Below are 18185 nucleotides of genomic sequence, written 5' to 3'. Positions count from 1 at the left end.
AGCCAGCAAGATTTCCTGATGGATAGAAAGATAAAGAAGGTTTGAGAAAAACTCCAGAGTTTTTGGCCTGAGCACCTGTTAGAGTGGAGCTGCCATCAGTGGGGCAGAAAAGCTGTATTTGGAGATTTGGAGAAGATCAGAGTGCAGTTTGGGACATGTTAGTTTTGAAGTGTCTGTGAGACATCTGAATGGAGACACTGACCAGCTAGTTGGATATATCAACCTGGAGTTCAGGAGAAAGGCCTGGGCTAGAGTTATAAATTTTAGATCTATTAGCATATAAATGGTTTTTAAAGCAATGAGACTGGATACAATTACCAAGGAAGGGTATGTAGAAATAGAAGAGGACTAAGGACTGAGCCCTGGGGTGCAGAAGTATAAATTTAGAAAGAAAAGGAAAAACCAGCTAAGAGCTCTGAGGAGATATTGGTAAGGTATGAGGGGAAAAGAAGATTGTATGATATCCTGGAAGCCAAGAAAGAGAGTCTGGTGTGGAAGAGAGAAAGATTAGTTCTGAATGGCTGCTGATCAACAACAACAATTGGATCAAGTAAGGTGAGTATTGAATGTGACTGTTGATTCATCTAGAGTCATTAGTGAGCTTGACAAAGATCAGTTTTGGTGTAGTGGTGGGGCGCAATCTGAGCAGAGCTGGATGAGAGAGAATGGGAGGAGAGGAACTGGACGCAGCAAGCTTGGCTCCTAAAGGGAGCACAGAAACAGTTGTGTAGCTGGTAAGAAAGATGGAGTCAGGAGGGTGGTTTTTGCTTTTGTTTTTTGTTTTTTGGATATATAAGAAAAACATACTTGTATGTTGATGGGGTTCAGTAGAGAGGGCAAAACTGACGATGCAGGAGATGGGAAAATGACTGAAGCATTTTCCTTAGGTAGGCAGGGGGGGATGGGATCTGCTGTACAAGTGCTGGGGTTGTTTCTAATACATGGCTGCAAGCACTGGCCTAGGAGCTTGGGCTGAATACAAATTGTCTCTACCTCTGACTGTAACCTTGATCGGATGACTCCGTTCGTTAGCTTCCCCTTAGTAGTGAAGCAGGGATAGTACTACCTTGCAGAGTTGTTGTGAAATTCCATTTGACAGTGTTTATAAAGCACCTGGTTCAGTGTCTCCAGGAAGAGGTGGCACGTTATCTCCACTGTTCTAAAATGTATGACTAACTTGGGGTGCTGCTTTAGGATTAGCAACACTAGGGGGTGCTGGAGTCAGCAGTTCGTAGGGCTAGTAACCCCTCTGTGACAACTGAGTTCTGTATTCTTTTTAAGAATATTTCCCTTGGTTAATAATTTTAGAATCATTCAGCATTTTATAATTTTGGTGGAAAAAGGAATATTATAAAATGTCAGGTTATTAGTAGTACATTATAATATGTATTAAAGTTTATATCTTAGATTAGAAAATAGCAGAGAGCTTTGCTAGAAATTTTAACATTTTAGGTCTTTCTTATTACTAAATAGTAACTATGAAACTTTTCAAAAATTTGATAAATTGAAAAAAGACATGAGTCATATATATGTATTTTTCTTTCTTGTCCTTTTCTAGGTCATCAATTTCCCAGGGTAGAAACAAAGTCAAATCTTTAGAAAAGCCTATTATTACAGACTGCTTTTATAAGTCTTAAATGATACTTTTGTGATAAATTTAAATTTATTTAACCCGGTTTTGCAAATATTTCTAAATATAATGCATTCATTATTTCCTTTATAATTTCAGTAGGTACAGTAAATAAATTGTTGAATGAAGGAAGAAGTAATCTTATGAAGAGGCAGAGGTAATTGACTGCCTCCTGTTTTTCAGGGAGAGGCATAGTTTCTCATTTGCCTGAAACCTCAGGGTGGGTAGTGGAGCCAGGACTGCCCTTCACCCTAGTGTACATACTCAGCATGTTAGCCTGAGTTAAAATCTGTCCTAATTGTACATGACAGCGTATCCCTCATGTTAAATATTCTATATGTATCTGTAGAAGTTTAGAGCAGGAATATATCTTTGAATAATTAGAATATGTGGATGAGAGATTTTATGGAGGAGAATTTTTGGAATTGGGCTTTAAACTATAGGTGGACTTTACAAAGGTGGATAGAAGTAGATCCCATGTGAACAGAAATAAGGAGAAGGATACAAAAGTAGAAGTGAGTAAGCTGTACTTTTGGGTCAGTGAGGAAGGGTATGCCTGATTGGAATATAAGAAAGAGTGGAAAGGTTGGCTAAATAAGGTGAGGTGGCCATCTTACAGGGGTAAGGGGTACAGAGTGTTAGGGAAGATAGTTTAGATTTGATGTGTGAGAAAATAGGGAAGGTTGCTGTAAGTTTTAGAATAAAGAAGTGGTATATAAACATGATATTTCAGAAAGAATTGCTGGGTAAGTTTTTACAGGATAGATTGAAAGGAAGGGGAGAGACCAAAACTAAAGGCCAACTAGGAGGCCATTAGAGCTCTCAGGTGTGAGGTGACGGCACGGGAACGGAGAGGGAGGAAGAGATACTAGAGACATTTTGAAGGAAAATAAAAGTTTCATAATTATTACCTAGGAAAGATTAAGGAGAAGGAAGAGCCAGAGGTAATTCTAAATTTTCAAAGCTAAATGTTTGTACCATTAGCAGATGTTAGAAATCAGAAGTGTTCTACGTGAGGCAGAAAGTGTGAGTTTACTTTCGGGCAGCCTACGTCTGAAAGTCCAGTAAGACATTCAGGTGGAAATGATCATCCTGAGCAAAGGTCTGAAACATGAATGAGAGGGCTAGAGACTTGGGGAGGGTTGGAGGTCGGGGGCACAAGGTGTTACCATCATCAGTGGCGCTAGTTAAAAGTTCTGAGAACCTGAAGAAGTCATAGCAAGTACCAGGGCTGGAGCTTTTGGGAAAGTTCAGACGGTGGGGTGAGCAGGTGTTGAGGATGAAAGAGGGAAGCAGCAGTGAAGGAGAGTGGCAGGGAGAGCGAGGAGCAGGCACGTAATTGATGACTGAGTCAGTTTGGAAATTCATTGCAGGCCTTGGAGAGAAATTTTGTGGGGCAAAGTGAGATCGTATTTGTGTTTAAGTGTAAGTGAGGGAAGAAGCAGGGCATGTCTCCTTGTTTGAAAGGTATCAGCATTGGAAGGAGAGAGGTAAGAAGATTGAGAATGAGGGGACAAAAGATCATGCAGACACTTTATTTTTTTATATAGTTTTGCAAATATTTATTCCAAAACACTAGGAGAAAAATGAAACACATTTTTTACATCATGAACACAATTATGTAAAAGTGTCTAGAGAAGATGACTGGAAGGAAGTATATAAAAATAGTGAAATAGAAGTGTTTTTTCTTCTATACTAGTATTATTATCTAAGTTTTTTCACAGTTCAGTATTATTTTGTAAATATATATAAAATGCATTTTATTTTAAAAATGTAGGTTTAATTCTTTAATTACCTTTTTTCAATTTAAATATCTTCTCAAGGTAACTTGTTTTCCTGTTTTGATCCTTTTGCTTTTGTGAGATCAAACAAACACTTTAAAAGTTATGGTGATGACAACTTTAAAATTTTTTCAGTGTTTTATTATGTGCCAGACATTATGCTGTATGCCTTACATTTATTATCTTTTTTACATCACATAACAACCTGGGGAGTAATACTGTTGTAAGTATCTACTAGGGACTTTTGGAGATGGCTGATGTTGGAGAAAGATGTAAGGCTGGGGATACAAAATGAGAGGGGGAGAAATACCTCAAGGAGTGAAAGGACTAGAGCCTAGTGGGGAGATTGAGTTAAGAGGAGAAACAGCTTCTGGGAGATTGATAGAGGAATGAAAGGCTAGGAGAATAAATGCAGAGAAATAAATGAAATTGAGAAGAATTTTGGAGCTTTCCTTAAGGAAATTTTGGAAATTAAAATATAAAGGAATTGCTGGACAGTGCCACAGACATAGTTGAAGTCAGATGCACTGAATCTGGACATAATTTTGTGACAAATGTGTGGGTGAAATCAAAGTCAAGAGCTTTGGCGACATTGAGAAACTGAGGGGTACCTCAGTGTTCTCTGGACCTGGATAGCTGATTTGGAGAGGAGTCACTCTTCAAATCATGGTGATGATGGTGACACGGTGGAGAGGATGGAATGTAAGCAGTGAAGCAAATCATTCAGGAAGGTGGCCTAAGTCCATGGCAGCTGACTCTGATGGGTTAGTCTTGGTATTTCAAGGAGGTTTTCAGGTTGTTGCTCAGTTAGAGGGAAGGAAACTAATGTTTATTGAGTATTTACAGCTCTGTGCCATGCATAGTGCCCATATGTCTTATATATGTTATTAAACCATACAAATCACTTAAAAGATAGTATTATTTCCTTCATTTTTGATATAAGAAAACTGGGGTCATATAGCTAGAAATGGCAGAGCCTGTGTTAAAAACCAATGCCTGTTTGATTTTAAAACCTATGTTCTTTCTCTGTAATGCTAAATAGCATATTTTGTGTGGCCAAATTGTACTTTATTTGTACAATAAACTTGATTGTGAAAATCAGTTTAAACAATATCATTTTTCATGCATCTGAAGCTTACTATAAAGAAAGCCAGTCTCTTTGATTACTGTTCCCCAGTGTGTCTTAATTTTGGATTTTCATTTAAAAGTTTTAGAAGACTTCTGGTTTTTTTGCATTAACGTCACACTGTCATCATGAAGCCTATGAATTTTGTGACTGGTATTTCATGTTGATAATATTTTATTTTCTCTTATGTTAGATTCACTGGTTTTCAATTTTCAACTCCTTCATGATGGTTATCTTCTTGGTGGGCTTAGTTTCAATGATTTTAATGAGAACTTTAAGGAAAGATTATGCTCGATATAGTAAAGAAGAAGAAATGGATGACATGGTAAGTAAACATTTTACATTGTATTTATAAAAACAATCATTTTGAACATTGGAAGTGAGTTGATAATCTTGAGGACAGGTAAGTTTTAGAATTCAGAATTTTCCGGTTTTAGAAAGGTATAAATCTCCCTAAGGGGTCTCTAATCAAATATATTTTTTACATGCCCTGAGTACATGTCCTATTAATCAAATATATTAATGTTTTTTCAGCAAAACATATGAATGTTCACCCTAAGTGGGATAAATAAATAGTAAAAATTATCTCTTGTTACTTCACTCCAGGATTTGCCACCAAATAAGGATATGTCAAACTTCTGAAACAAATGTTCACTTTTCAGAGCTTTTGATTTCAGAATTGCAGCTAGGAGGTTGTAGACCTGTATTGGTATCTTTTTAATACTGTAAAATATTGCCTAAAATAGAGAGTGAGTGGAGGGATTAATTTACATTTAGTTCAGTAGGTTCAAAGGGCTGGTTTGTTTTCTGACTTCCTTTACTAAATTACAGAACAATGTTGTAAATGAGCCAGAGTGTTTTGTAGAATGTTAATGGCTGTTCTTTGTAGATATGTGCCATCATTAAATAAGTTTGGAAAATAGTTAAAGAAATTAAAATTTTAATATGCTAATGTGTTGTGGAATACCAGAGGGTAGATAAAATATTTGATACCTCTCAAACATATCTGATCAGGAACCCCCTCTTTACCCAAACAAAACAAAACACCCAGATTATCTTGACGAACTCATATTTCTTAAGCACTGGTGTAGGATACTTGCTTACTCAGGTTAAAAAGGCAAAATTGACTCTGTTTTAAAAATGCTCTGAGCAGTTAAATAATATTTCACTGTTTGATACATTCCCTGTATATTTTTTTAGATCCTAGCCTGTAAAGGATGTTTCTGCATTGTTAGGGCATCTAGTTCAGGTTTCAGTCTTCTCTCTTTTGCTCTCCACCTGACCCCTGGTCACATATGAGCCATGGTCATGGTATAAATGGCAAGAACAATGCCTGAAAGGAATGTTCAGAGAGCCAGTGTGCTTGTCTTCCAGTTTGACCATTTCTTTTTTGCTCCTAGACCTTTTCCTTTTCCATTCTTTCAGATTCTCTGGGTACAACAAGGAGCCACCTTCCTGAGCCTCAATAATACCACAATACTTTAAGATTATAAGTTATTAGGGCAATGATTCTTTTAAATTTGAAATGTCTTGATATTTTGAAACCCTCTGAATAGCTGTAAGTTTGGAGGGAGGGAACTCCCTATAACTGTAATTGTAGTTTTTTACCTACTTTATGTATTTTAATTTCATTCTGAATTATTGTATTTTCTTTCTACATATATCTGTGTATAGGATAGAGACCTAGGAGATGAGTATGGATGGAAGCAGGTGCATGGAGATGTATTTAGACCATCAAGTCACCCACTGATATTCTCCTCTCTCATTGGTTCTGGATGTCAGATATTTGCTGTGTCCCTCATTGTTATTATTGTTGCAATGATAGAAGATTTATATACAGAGTAAGTTCATATCTTAACTTCATTACTTTTTTATTGTTTTTGAGTAGTTTTAATCATTGGAACCTTTTAAGTCAATCATAATTAAATATTTTCTTATTTCAATTATCTTAGAATTTAAATAGCATAAATGTCATTATTGAAAATTACATAGTGAGCAGTAATCTTCAGCTATAAGTATGTTTTTTCTGTTATATCCTAAAATTACTAGCCTTACTGAACATATTGTTTGACTATAAAGGTTATATTCCATTAGAGGTATGAGCAGAGTTACTTATAGTTCAGAGCTGTTTGACAAAGTGAATAGGCACTTTTTTGAAAGCTAAAGATCCAATTAGATCTTCATAAGAAGCATAAAGATTATACAGTTACTGAATTAATACTTCATATTTACCTCCAAAACTTGGAGACTCTGCAGAACAGAAGAAAGCATTATAAATAACAGTAGAAAGAGTGATGGAAAAGGCACATGAGGTTAGAGAATTAATTGGATGACTTCTGATCCTATCTTTACATGGTTTCTGGTACATTTTTTCTTTGAGGACAAAACCAGTTGTAAGAAATTCTTGATATGAGGTCTTCAGGTTACAGGAAAAGTGGTACATTCACAGAGATCTCAAGTCACTGTTGAGTGGTCCTATAACCTTGTGCTCAGAAAACCACAACCTTAACGAAGCAAACTTCTGAGGCTGAGGGGCAGGGGTTCTAATTCAGGCCCTTTGGATGCTGCCCCATGAAGTTCTTGGTCAGAATGATTCTTGTCTCCAGTTACATTTCATACCTCTATTTTGGTTTATGCATTCTTTCTTAATATGCCTGGCATTTGGTGGACAACCATTAAATTGTTGTTGAAAGAATGACTCTTTAGTTTAATATTAAATATTTCACTGTACTAAATTGCTGTTTCTTCCACTAGACAGTAAGCTCCTTGAGAACAAAGACTGGGTCTTATCTTTGAATTCTCAAAGTACCTAAAGAACTGTGTGTATGGAAGCTACTCTGTCAGTGCTTGTTGAACTGAAGTGAATGTGTGTTAATCAACAAAATTATTTCTCTGTAGTTTCTGTTGTATTTCTTTAAGTTATAACCTTTGCAATTTGTTTACCATGTAAACTGTAAAACAGTTGACCAGAACATAAACTGCAGTATTCTGGCGGGTAGTTCATATTTTAGGATATAATATATTTCGGATGAACTAAATCCCAAATTCAGGAAAAGCATTTCAAATCTTCCAGGAAGTCATGCTTTACATTAAATACTAGATTAAGTTCACTGTGAAATTGACACTGACTGTATAGTCACAGTCTTAGGAGTTAGTAGTGGGTAACGTCTCCTGGAATCCAAGTTTTTGCTTTGTTCCTTCTCAAATGTTAGTGTTACAATGTTGGCAGTTCATTTTTTAGTGCAGAAACTTCTGCTTACAGGCCTTCAGCTTTTAGAAGTACTAAATTGCATAATAGTTGTATTAGGAGGCACGTGATGCATTGTTATTTTAGTCTGTCATTATCGATGGTTATTCTGTCATGCTTATTTGAAGTGAACATACTTAATCACTTACATGATATGTACTTCAGCTGTGAGAATTATGATGCTATTAAAAGAGACTAACATTATTGAGGTTCCATATTAGGAGCTTTATGCTTATTAACTCCTTTAGTTCTCACATCAGTCCAATGAAGGGACTATTATATCCACCCCACAGATGAGCAGAGTAAGCTCAGGGAGGTTAAATATTTAACTGAGATCACACAGCTATTAGTAAGGGGTGTTAGTAAGCTGAGATTTGAGCCTAGCACTCTTACTTCAGAGCTTGTCTTTTAATTTTCTATGCTGTGGAAATGAAAATAGAGATAATAAAAATACAAAGCAGAGAGAAAATGAAAAAAACTTGCGCAGAAATTTGTAAGACTCACTGTAGAGTAGGAATCTAAAGGATTCTAAAGGATAAAAATCAGATAATGTGACAGGTGAAAATTATTTTACCTCAGAATTACTTTCCCCTCAATCAGGGGAAAAATATTTAGGTGGGCAAGGGATCAGCATCCATGTGGATACCAATTAGTGTGATATTAACTGCTGAGAAGGCGTGGTGTTTGAGAAGTCATGAATAAGTGTGGTAAAATGCAGCTGCTACGCTGAAACTTCCGGTGGGGAGTGGTGAGATGTCAAGTGCAGGTGAAGCATCTCCTTAGATGTGCCCCAACCCTTGCCCCTAATCTTGGAGAGATGAACAAGGACGAAAGTTCCCTACTTAAGCAGGTTTTTCAGTGTAGATGAAAATGGTCTATTTGGGGTGGAAAATGCCCATAGAATATTTATGAACTAAGAAGTGCAAGAGTGTGTTTGATTTTTACAACTGTGACGGATACTCATACTTCCATTTAGTGGCAATGGTTCTAGGGGATACAGACTTAACTCCCTTGTAGTCATTTTGGACTTTCAGTCACTGGAGCAACTTTTTTGAACTCTGTCAATGTCTGTGTCAACCTTCATACACTCAGTTATAAACAGAATGGGTCAATTTCTTAATAATATTCTGGAAGAAATGTTAGTATTTTCAGTGTTTAATTGGATTCTTGAAAAAACAGATTTGGTTTTTAAACCTGATCAACTTTTAAACATGGGAAAGATAAATTTTTATATTGCTGCCACATTTGCGTTTAGCTATATATTGATGTAATTAAATGGTGCAATGTTTTAACTCTTATGTATCTACACTAAGAGATTGAACATAGGTGTTTGACCAGAAGAGTGCTACATGTTTCAAGGCTATATGATGCCTTTGTATTCTGCATGGATGGATGATGAAATATAATAATAATTATTATCCAGAAGGTAGTTAATTTATGAAAATTGAATATCTTTCCAGTGCATGTATTAGTGTCATATTCTTATAAATTCTCTGTAAAAGAGTATTCTTTAGGTCAGACTGATAAGGTTATATGTTCTATACACAGACTTTTACCTTCCTAGTTGTGGTGAGTTTCAGAAATGGTCTTTATTTTTAGTGAGTTAATGACATTTCTGTATTACGGCAAATGACACTGTCATTTTATCATTTTAATATTTCTCTTTGCAATTAGACATTTAAAGTATTTTGTCCAATTTTATTCAATAGGAAGGTTGATCTGAATTGCATAGATATTGGAAGAGGAGATTAGAAATTGTTGATCTGAATTAATGTTAATTTGTAAACCTATGGATTTATAAAAGCATTTTATTGTTTATTTACTTATTTACTATTTTTTTTTAGTTATAGTCAGTTTACAATGTTGTGTCAATTTCTGGTGTACAGCACAATTTTTCAGTCATACATGAATATATATATTCATTTTCATATTCTTTTTCACTGTGAGTTGTAAAAACATTTTAAACAGTAGAAGGGAAACTAAATAGAAAAAGTCTAAGTATTATACCATTTAAAGTAATAGCACTAATATTAGAAAGATTATAGTACTTCCCATTTTATTTCTATCATCAGACAAAAATCATAAGCAGTTAAATTATAAAGAGGAATATTCTAATTATTTTTCTTAACAGATGAATATCCTTTTCCATATGATGTGATTGGTTCACAGACTGCCAAACAGTTTTAGTGCCAGCTTCTAATATTTTTGCCAGAGAAATGTGAAATATTTGTTTAGAATATATTATGAAATTTAACTTCAAATAAAAAAAAATTAGTATCAGCCTGTTATCATTTAAGTGCAGTTTTAACTAGAAAGTCATTCCCTAGGAAACCTTTTGGATCCTTTGCAGTTTAGGGAGATATTTTTGTGTTCCTGTTTAATTTATCTTTGAAATTAAACTGAAGTTAATGTGATAGACTGTATGATGTTTTCTTTAAATTGTTGGTTTTAATTTATCATATATATTGTCTTTCCATTTTAGGAGGGGATCAATGCTTAGTACAGCCATATTTGTCTATGCTGCTACATCTCCAGTGAATGGTTATTTTGGAGGAAGTCTGTACGCTAGACAAGGAGGTAACTTATGAGTTGTCACTTTGTATTTTTAATTGTGGATGTTAATGTTTTATTGTGAGGTATATCGAATTTAAAGTGGGCAGTATAACATCATAAAATCCTTTGTTATCCCATTTCACATAGTCTGCACTGAACCTGTTATGTGTTCTATCTTGCTTTTATGGAATCCTTATATGTTATTTCCTAAAATTATGAATAATTAATAGATTATCTCCATTGTCCACTGTGAAGTTAGCCCTGAGGAACATATAGGAGAGAGTATATTTAAATTATTTGTATTATTTTGCTTTGAGGTCCCTAGTTCCCTAGATGTGCTCCACAGGGGGCTTCCACATAGAGTATCAGTTTATAGCTGAATATAAGGGCATGTTTCACAGTTTATGGATAAATGTCTGGACAGTGGAAGGAAAATAGGAAGGAAAGCTCTTTATTTCTGTTGAGTCTTAAATACTTATCAGGGGACCCTTCACAAAGATTTCTGTTATTCTGTCACAGTCTTCATCTTAAACACTCCTTTGCTTCTTTTCTGTTGTGACCTGGAAATGATAGGATATTCATGGGTAATATGAGGGTACTGCTCCTTAGAATTTCTTTCTATGATGGCATTCAAGGTCTTTTAAATTCCTTTGATTTTCCTATAATTGTTTGAGGTCAGAGAAAAGTGCTGAAAGTAGTAGATTTGCATGTTTCAGTTTAGGAATGAAGGGTGTTGAAAGACCTTAAAATTATATTCCTAAGGATAGAGAATTCCTAATGTGATTTCCCAGTCCATCCTAAGCAATTAGGGGATCCTTCTTTTAATATGACTGTCATACAGGAGCTAGGCTCCAGGAGCTCCTAGCATAGGATCATTTAAAACTCCCCCAGGATATCCTGGTTTACCATGGGGTTTTTTTTATTGATTTTACTAGACTTAACGTGGTCTGTGCCTCAGCAGAAATAGTTCTTTGGATTGCCTGAAGGAGTATTATTTCGGATTCCTGTTGTTGTTTTAGGTAGCTGTTCATTCTCTGTATGTTTAACCTCTAGATAGGGGAAATGAGTCTTACTATATGCAGGTCTACCATCCTAAGGAAATAAGGATGCCTAAGGTTAACTCCTACTTTGAATTTGACTTGAAAATTAGGCTAAGAATTTTACAGTTTCTGACCTCCAGAAAAGTCTCCACAGAAGAAACAGATTGTACAAAACAGGAAATTTATTCATACTTGAACATAAATTTGCTTTTGGTTCAGTTGCAAGTTAAGAACACCAAGCAAAACTTTACTATACTTATTTTTGAAAGTTGATAGAATTCAGACTTAAACCTAGAAGTATCAAATCATACCAAGTATAACCTAATTGACTGACTGACAAGCACTAAGGAGGTGTGATCATGTCCTGATATTTTGTCTAAGTGATCCATCAAAATCAGGTTAATATAGAAGTGAACCCATAGAATCAAGAGTTTTTTAGAGTTCCTTCAGGATTTGGACTACAATGAAGCTCAAGATCTTCACGCTGTCCTCAGTGCACTGGATAATGCTCCAGCCCAGTTTAAAGCCAGGGTAGAGTGGAACTTGAGCAGAGTCTCCAAGGTGTTGGGGAGGAGTAGGAAGCACAACAGTGCAGATGCCTTGGCTAATGATTATAGCCAGTGGAATATGCGTGGGCTTCTCTTTGACTGTTGGAGAGAAGGAGAGAAAGAAAGTTGAATATAGAATTTATTAATACGTGTCTGAATCTGAGAAGATAATGAAAAGTGCAGAAAAAGAGAATGTTAGGAAAGAGTTGGAATAGGAGAAATAATAACTTTAATTAGCTGTTACCCTTTTTGTGTTGTTCAGATGCTGAATATTAGTTTAGAAAAGAGGGATTCTTGAGACTTACCTGAGAACAAAATTAAATAGAGGTGAAAGTTCAGAATCAAGGAGTTTTTCTGGAGGAATGTCAAGATCTGAGGTAGTTAATTCTAAGAGACAGATGTTTAAAAGAGCTTATATAAAAGAAAACAAGTATTACGGTATGGCTTGTTTTTCCTAGAGCGCCTTCTGTTTGGGTCTCTGTTGCTTAAGATTGTGGGACTCAATTTTAATAGTGATTCCGTGTTAAATCTTTATATTCTGTTCCTAAGGAGTATGGAGATGCTTCCCCAGAGGTGTACTTGCTTGTGCACTCTGCTGTATTAGAAAGATAGCTCCTTGTTGTGCTTCTCTCATCATAATGAACATGATTTAAAATTTTTGATTGTATAGTTTAGAAATTCCTTTTTTGGATTATTTAAGTAATAGATGCTCTCTGTATAGAATTTTGGCAATACAAAGAGGTTCAAAGAAATAGTAAACCATAATTGTTGAGAGAAAGCTCATGAAACACACATTCTTTTGTTTTTTTCCTTTTGAAACATAGAAATGAATTTAAATATACGTTTATAATAATAATTAGAGAAAGAGTATAGGGACCGTTACTAACCGATGGGGGTTTTTAACTTTTTTTTTTAAGTAGTGTAACCCTCTTTTCAAATGAGAGTATACATGAAACTCTAGTGTTTAGAACTGCTGCAAATGGATTTGTTCTGGTTGAAGCAGGGCTTGGGGACCTGGGCCCTTCCTTCACCAGTGACTTTAGGGCCACCTCCTAAAAGCGCCAGAACTCCAAGTAATGGTTTAAAAACACTTTTCTAGGCCAGCTTGTAGCCCAGAAAGATTGAGTGGTTAACCAACATTCACAGCAGTTCAGTGACAGAATCAGGACAAAACCTCAGGATATTGTAGTTCATTGCTCTTTTCCAGTACACTCACTTCAAAAGTTGCATTTCTATTAGACATACTTGAATGGCTGGACTAGTCTTTATTAGCTATTGTTTTGAAACAGTTATAAGGATGTTAAATTTCAAGATCTTTACATTAAAATAGTCAACAGTTTGGTACTCAGTGACTACCTTTTAAATATTAATGTATGTCTATCTACCTAGGTCTCTGATTTTTATAGTTTCCATTTTCTTTCAGGAAGGAGATGGATAAAGCAGATGTTTATCGGCGCCTTCCTTATCCCAGCTATGGTGTGTGGCACTGCCTTCTTCATCAACTTTATAGCCATTTATTATCATGCTTCAAGAGCCATTCCTTTTGGAACGATGGTGAGTTGCTTGGTTCTTACTTTTAAACGGAGAAAGTACAAATGTTCTAATATGAGGCCTGCTGTCTCTCCAAAGTACCTCTTATTTGGAGTTTTGAAGTTGCAGCCAGTCCCTTTGCAGTCCTGGAAAGTTAGGTAAAGAAAAGTTTTTCTTGATTCTGTCAGCCAATGAAGGCTGACTTTAAAGAAAGACAAGAGAGAGAACACTATACTTTTTTATCAGAGTTGAGAGAAACTGTTAAGTGTATTTTAGAGGAAGAATGATGACACATGAGAAACTTGGGTGTTTTAAGATGATGGGTGAATGCAGGGGTGGGAAGTGAAGATTTTCTGTAACTTTTTTTTAATGTTGGTAACTGTACTATTTTTAGACCCTCATTAAAACATTTAGATTAATATCAGTAATACATATTGCTGTAGATACTAAAATCCTATCATTTCTTACCTATTATCACAGACTTTGAAATGTTTTAGATTATTTGGGTATATTAAAACTAAAACACAGATATACTGGTGCTTTACAGAGTTAACGCACAGTCTCCAGATTTTTCCTGTTGTTATATTTTTACTAGAAACAGAATTTTAGGCCTGGAGTAGACTTTAGTCTTAATGTACACTTGTGCAAATGTGCACACACGCGCACGCCCGCGTATGCAAATTGCAGGGTGGTTACTGTTGTCAGAAAAGGGAGATGACTTGGCTAAGATCATATGGATAGTTAATGGCAGAAATGTAACTGGAACCTGTATCTCCTCCTGAATTTTAATCTGGTTTTGGGTCTCTATCTATTATATGGAAGTTACTGAATAGTTTCATATAAATTCCAGATGATTTTGTTGTTTTACAGTCTAGGTTTTTCAAAGATCCATTGTATATACATCTTTACTAAGTCTTTAATACTTTTTAGTTAGGAATATTTTGAAAATTACTTCAAAATTTAAAGTTTTTAAATTTTATTTTATTTTTTTGCAAGCCAAAGTGAGTGATAATGGTTAGGAAAAGGGTAAAGTAATTAATTACATCCAAAACTGGAAAGGAATTTGCCTCATAGTCATTCTAGGGCATAAGAAAGTTTATATAGGGAGTCAAGTTACCTTTTTTTTTAAATTAAAAAATAATTTTATTGTGGTATGGTTCCTATAGTAAACTACACATTTTTCAGATGTACATTTTGATGAATTTTGATAGATGTATATATACACCAGTGAAACCACCATCATAATCAAGATAGCTAACATTTGCATCATAGAGTCAAGTTACTTCTTAAAGATGATCTGCTAAGTTAATTACTTTCATAGTGCTTTAAAAATTAAAATTATGATTCTGTTATAATCTTCTTCATAAACACTTGAATTTGATGTGGTGAAAATGATATTTCAAAGTTGCTTTATTTTACTAAAATTGTAAATTTTACTACTTTGTAAATGGGATTTTAAATGTTAATATTCTCTGTAATTTGTCTTTGGATAATTTAGTAATTACTAATTATTAGAATACAATATCAGACTCTATGCTGAGCCAGAGGTTTATAAAATTGATCTTTGGTGTATAAAAGACTGGCTGTTGATGCTTAGCAGACTCTTAAAATAGCATGGCCTTCATTTGCATTCTAGTTTGGAATGAAGGAATACTGAATGGTTTTGGTATCAGGATATTGCTAACTTTATAGAGTAAATTTTTAACTTTCAATCAGTGTTTCTTCTATTACAGTTTTGAAGTTGCTCAAGAAACAGAATGTGGAGTTATTTATTAGCATGTTGAATGTGGAATAAAATATATAGGCTTCTTTCAAGCATTTGTGTTTGAATTGGCAATGTCCTGATTATTAGGTTGATTATTGTCGAAATGCTTAAATTGAAGCTAAAGAATGTTTATATAGACATAAAGGCATAAAATGTATAAGATAGAAAAGCAGAATAAAAAGTGTCTACTCTGAGCAAGTGTCAAAGAGATGCCTAAACATAATGGCTGACAAGATGATACATTTTTTAAGACTTGCCTTATTACCTGTAAGCAAATTACTGTCTGTCACCCTAAGTAGAATTTATATCCTTTGGCATTCCAAAATTGCCCATCTTACGCTGTGTTTTCCCTTTCCATTCCACTCATACCACAGATTTCCCTAAAAAGCCAGTCTGGAAGCAAAGATAGAACAATAGTCATATTCTTGGTTTCTGACTGAGATTGAGAATAGTTGACCAGTTGGTACATCTTTGGGGCTATTAAGTAATGATAGCAGTACTTATTTCTAGCTTGTTCTTACTGTAGCTATGGGACACCCTCAACCTAGAGTGAGTCCTTCCTTTCCCTCTCACTGTTTTCAGTCTCCATCGGTCCATGAGCAGTGGCTAGGATGCTCTAGAGAGTGCCCTATATTAACAGTTTGAGTTCCAGGGTTTTCACCAGTGTATTAGACTACATTTTTTTTTTAACTCTTAGCTGCTAACTTTAATTTTAAATGAAAGCTTAATTTAGAAATCCAATAAAGAAAACAGATACAAGCATGATTCTATTAGTATAAATAAATTTTACAAATTCAGTATTTTAACATTTTAAATTTAATGACAGCAATAAAGTTGTGATGAATGCAGATCTAATATCAAGGAGTATGGATAACATTCTTCTTCAATGACCAATTTATTTGGTTGAATATCAGTATTGAGAAAAATCCTGATTTCACAAATGATTTTAGTTCCATGTGACCTTTTTTTTTTTTTAACAGCTTGCCTTGCAATCTCAGAGTATTCGTCAAGTAAACTCATCCAGAACTTTGACATAAAGGAGTAGGAAATTGGTTTCACAGTTCAGTCACTAACAGTTTTTAATAAACTGCTAATTTTTTTTCTTCATGTATAAAGTCAGATGGGAAAAGGGGAAAAAATGCTTAACAGTTGATAATGTCTTGATGAGACTGTTTGTAAGTTCCTTTATTGACTGTTGTGCTTTGAATGAGCACAAAAGGCAAGATATGCCGTCACTTCACCTGCCACTTAATTGCTTGTGACATGCATGTGCTGTAGTGCATTTGCTAGTTAAGTTTTTAGTGAGCAAAATATGTGGAGGCCTGAACTGGGTCGGGGTGGGAGGTGCGGGGTGGTGCGGGAGAACGAAAGATCAGTGTAGCATTGCAAGCCGTCCTAGTCAGTGACACATCTACACGGAGTCCACGTACTTACACAGAGATAGCAGGAGAGTTTACTCCGAGGTTTACGTGAAAACGAATTATGATAGCTCCAGTTGTTAATATTTGGTGTAGAACTAATTTGAGTCTGTATGTTTTTTACTATGATTAAAATTAAAAAAAAAAACTATTTTCAAAAGGATATTCAAATCAAATGCTTGTGGAATTCCTGAAACTCTTCAGTAGGACCTGAGGGTTCTGTGGAACAGTTTGAAAACCACTTTACTAGAGCATGTCATTCCACATAGGAGTGTTTTCTCCAGCTTCTTTTCAATTCTTACTTGAAATTAGAGTTCTGGTAAGTTAAGGGGAAAATACATAGGTCTCTATTACAATGTGTTAATATTTATGAGTTTTATATACGTAAGGAATATCAAAATAATAAGAAAGCAATTAATAATCAGTAATGATTGAGACACAGTTTACCCTCAAAATATGAGATGTGTATAAATCACAATATATTCTGATAGTTAAAATGTCTTTAAAACATCTGCTTATTTTTATGTTTCACATACTATTTATATGAGCAAAAATTCATATTATTAACAGGTCTAAACTGAGGCACCAATGATTTGAGTTCCTAAGTCTGATCTTTAAAATGTAATTCCAAGACTCTCCTAACTCTCATACATTTGTAGAAGTTTTATCTGGCAGGAAGATGTTGATACCCTTTGGCTTATTTAAACACACATAAGCGCGTGGAAGGATATAATGAAGATACAGAGTTTTCACTCATGTTGCTTCAAAATAGATTCTTTCCTTCTCATGTAATCACTGTGGATTTTCTACCCCACACTTCATTTTTCTCAATTTCTTCACAAATTTCATTCAGCTTTTCTCTCACTTTTACTTTTGATAAATTAGAACCTCCAAATGTATTATTGAGAGAGATCTTAGAGATGATTCAGTCCTACTCCATTTTTAGAAGTTCAGAGTGAAAAATATCCTAACCAGAGGCTGGCTGGAAAAAGCTTGAGTGTGTCCCCTTGAGTATTCAGATTTATATAAAGAGAAAAAATCACAAAAATAAATACGTTCCTAATTGACCACTTGGTTCTAGAATCTCTGTTTGATCTTCCCACTTTATACTTTGAACTAGTGATTGGCAGAAAAATATTCATGTTATTGTAGTAGACACATAAAAACATTAACAGTGTGATAGTCTTCTGTTGTTAAGATCCTCAGGCAGTGTGGAATGGAAACGAGCAGGGTCTCTGAAACAGGCAGATCTGAATTGAAATCTTAGTTCAGCCACCTACAGTGTGATTGTGGAAGTTACTTAGCCTCTTTAAGTCTCATTTTCTTCATCTTTAAAGTAGGGAAATAACATATGTAAAGGTCCTTGTGTATATTAGGAGCTCAGTGAAGTGTAGTCAAGTGAATAAGTTGGTTATAATGATAAAAGATAGAGAATATGTTAAAAGTATGACAACTGAAAAGTGAAAGGAGAGGAAAAAGGACTACAGCAGAGACAGTATGGGAGAATAGGGAAAATTGGCACCTACAATAGTTAACAAACAGTTCAA

At 34.9% G+C, this 18185-nt stretch overlaps 1 protein-coding gene across 1 annotated transcript in view; it reads left to right on the top strand.

Moving 5' to 3' along the window:
• Positions 1–18185, top strand: part of TM9SF3 (transmembrane 9 superfamily member 3) — a 56137-nt gene that overhangs the window by 23397 nt on the left and 14555 nt on the right. Inside the window, exons 6-9 of the mRNA XM_072971702.1 lie at positions 4731–4862; positions 6212–6378; positions 10267–10361; positions 13349–13479. Of these exons, the coding sequence (XP_072827803.1) occupies positions 4731–4862; positions 6212–6378; positions 10267–10361; positions 13349–13479 (525 nt within the window). The remainder of the gene's footprint in view (positions 1–4730; positions 4863–6211; positions 6379–10266; positions 10362–13348; positions 13480–18185) is intronic.

The sequence above is a fragment of the Vicugna pacos genome, chromosome 11, assembly GCF_048564905.1.
Source record: "Vicugna pacos chromosome 11, VicPac4, whole genome shotgun sequence".
Taxonomy (NCBI): domain Eukaryota; kingdom Metazoa; phylum Chordata; class Mammalia; order Artiodactyla; family Camelidae; genus Vicugna; species Vicugna pacos.
This window is presented reverse-complemented; position numbering and strand designations above follow the sequence as displayed.